This window comes from Sesamum indicum, linkage group LG13 (assembly GCF_000512975.1).
Source record: "Sesamum indicum cultivar Zhongzhi No. 13 linkage group LG13, S_indicum_v1.0, whole genome shotgun sequence".
NCBI classification, from domain to species: Eukaryota; Viridiplantae; Streptophyta; class Magnoliopsida; order Lamiales; family Pedaliaceae; genus Sesamum; species Sesamum indicum.
The window spans coordinates 2,415,903-2,418,795 of record NC_026157.1 but is presented as its reverse complement, the minus strand read 5'-3'; the positions used below and the strand labels follow the sequence as shown (position 1 = coordinate 2,418,795).

Sequence of the window (2,893 nt, the reverse complement as noted above, 5' to 3'; positions counted from 1 at the left end):
CTCGCTTCCTCACTGCTCAACAGCAGTGAAATTGCAGAGAGCAGCCGTTTTCACCAGCACAGCTTTGTCAGCTGCAAATTGCTCAGAAGAACAAAGGAAGGAAAATCCCCTCGAGCTTCATTTTCAATTTTCTTGGGTTCCCCAAAAAGCAAAGAAAAAACACATTCTTGCGTTCTCGCTTTCTTGTACTATCGAGATTCTTTATTAATTTATGTCTGCATTTATTTTCATATGATTGTGCTTCTTACTCCCCTGATTCATAATCACATCCAGGTCTCGAGTGTATATATATATATACACAGACTTGCCTGGTCTTTCCTTCCTTTACGCTCTCTATGCATCTGCTGTCAGTTTCAGACCTCTGTTTCTAATAGTTACCCGTTGCGTGAATGAGGCGCACAATGGTAATATCCTCTCACCACTGTTCATCATCTGAATTTTTGTGGGTGTTTTTTAGTGGGCTTCTCTTGTGAAAGTATCTCACGCATGGGATGTGGCGTTGTCACGAATGTGTTCATTTTGGGTAATTCTTTTGCTGCCTTTTGACTCTGTCTCTTGGGAGGGAGAAGAAAATGTGCCGCTTTGAACAGAAAGGAGATTGCTAATGTATGTAGCCTTTTTGTTTTCGGGTGCTTATCGAAAAGGGAATTTGGGTATATTTCTTACTTAGATCGAATTTTTGTGAAGAACGATGATTGGGATTTGTGAGGGAGAGGTTTCTTGATTGTTTTAGGAGGTGGGTTTTGGGTTAGATTTTTCCTTTTTTTTTTTTTTGGGAGGAATGAATGACACATTGGAGAAGACGGCGTCTTCTTTAGCTGTTGTGGAGAAGAAACCTCACAGGCCAGGAGGATGTGTCGGTATTTTCTTTCAGCTTTTTGATTGGAACCGTAGATTCGCAAAGAAGAAGCTATTTTCCAAGAAATTGCTGCCACCAGGTTAGTGTTTCTGAGAAATGGTTCTTTCTGCTGCCCTTTTGGAAAAAATTATGGTGTCTTATTTTAATGTTGGTATTGATTACTATCATTTGCTTGTGCTTGTTGCATTGGTGTGTTTAGTTCGTTTGAGACAAGCTTCAAAGAAATTTGGTGGGGATGAGAAGCAGCCGAAGCTTCGATTGGTATGTGTTGATTGTTAATGCTGAATGCTTTTTGTTTTGATATGTTTGCACTTAGCGCTTTGTGTTGGGTACATGATATAGATTGCTGATGAAAATAGTGGTGGTTTTCCGACTGCGAAGAATAATAATGGGGCTACTAATGATGATCATGAGCAAAAGCATGAAATGCGTGTTCCTGGATTGGTTGCCAGGCTCATGGGTCTGGAGTCTATGCCAGCATTACATCGAGAGAAGTCGAAGAAAGTTTCGGCTTCTGGTTTTGTTAGCGGGAAAGCGGAGAAATTTGTCGACGACGATGTGAGGGAAGAGGTGACGGTGGAGAAAGGAGGGGTTAAACATGAATTGAGGCCTCAAAAGCTTCAGAGGACAAGTGTTTCCGAAAGGCTGCCGATAACTAGACTTGGTTCTGAGAAGCTGCCCTTTAAGAATGTTCTATCAAAATCAAGAAAGCATCATCCCAAACTACCTTCTCCAGTGAAAAGTCCTAGACATATTCCAAGGAAGAATTCATCTAAACTGATTGGTGCAGCAACTAGAATCTTGGAACCTGGGTTGCAAACAAGTAGATTGAAGTGTGCTCTCACTTACTCAAACACCTTGCGTCATCCTCCACATAACACTGTTGTGGAGGAAAGGACACACATGTTATCAAGCAAATTGGAGGGTTCTGATGGTTTGGCAAGTGTTGATGCAAAGGGACAGCCATGCAGAAATTGTGGCTATTTGCTGGATAGACCTAGAGCCAGTGAACAACCATTAGTGTTTGCCTCGCCCTCCTCCCATTGTGTTGGATCCTCCTGTCAAGGGTTGGAAAGAAGCAAGCCAGGAAATTCTGCATTTTACCAAGAGTTAGGAGAGGAATTGCTTGATAACTACCCGGCAGTTGCAGCTCCAGTTGTTGACAATTTACAATCTCATGTTAATTTTACATCATGTAAGACTCCTTTTAGTGGACAGATTCAGCAGCATGCCGGCAGCCAACAGTGCAAGCCTCCAACCAGCGTGCCTATATTTCTTAGTCCTAACCGCAAAACACAAATCCAAAATCAGATGTTGCGGGCAAGGGATATAGTCCCTCCTCGATCAAAGTTGAACAGTGCAACAAGTGGCAAAGTATCAACAGCAACAGTGATGAACGGGGCAAAAGATTTTGTTTCAGCTAATCAAAGCTTTAGTACCAGGTCGCGGTCCCCTGCCAGAATGGACAATGGTAAATTTGAATCAGAAAAGAGAATTGCCAACAGACTGAATGAGTCGGTGCCACCAGGACGAAAGAGGAGGCCGACTAACATCTCTAAACAAGGTGAAACTTCTGTCTTCATGAGCTCCACCAGTGATAAACAAAGTTTTGGTTCTCCTCATGCAATGCCTGGGAGACAATTGGGAGATAACCTTCATGTGATTAACCGCCAGCGTAATAGGAGTGGATTGCTCCATCTACAAAAAAGAACAGTTGACAGTGTTCAGATGAACAATAATGTTGTTTCATTCACATTTAATTCTCCAGTGAAGCAGAAGACTGGAATCCGTGAGGTTGCAGAGAAAAGGGTTCCAAATGATTTACGTTGTCATAACAGTTTACAGAAATCACCATCACAAGAAAACGGTAGAAGGGCAAGGTTTGAAAAACCATTCCCTTTAAGTCAAGATGCCTTGGGTCCACTTCTGGAACAAAAGTTGAAGGAATTGACTTCCCAAGGGGAGGATGTAGGAAGCAATGCACCTAAAAAGACTACTGCTATGATTCTACAGGAGCTAATATCTGCCTTAACT

General features: G+C 42.2%; 1 protein-coding gene across 1 annotated transcript; it reads left to right on the top strand.

Annotated features, from left to right (window-relative positions):
• Positions 768-2,893, top strand: LOC105176193 (the record flags this gene model as incomplete). The annotated part of the gene is given in 3 exon segments (XM_020698617.1): positions 768-938; positions 1,059-1,120; positions 1,202-2,893. Coding segments are annotated over 3 exon segments (1,911 nt in total), but the record flags the coding sequence as incomplete, so codon positions are not given.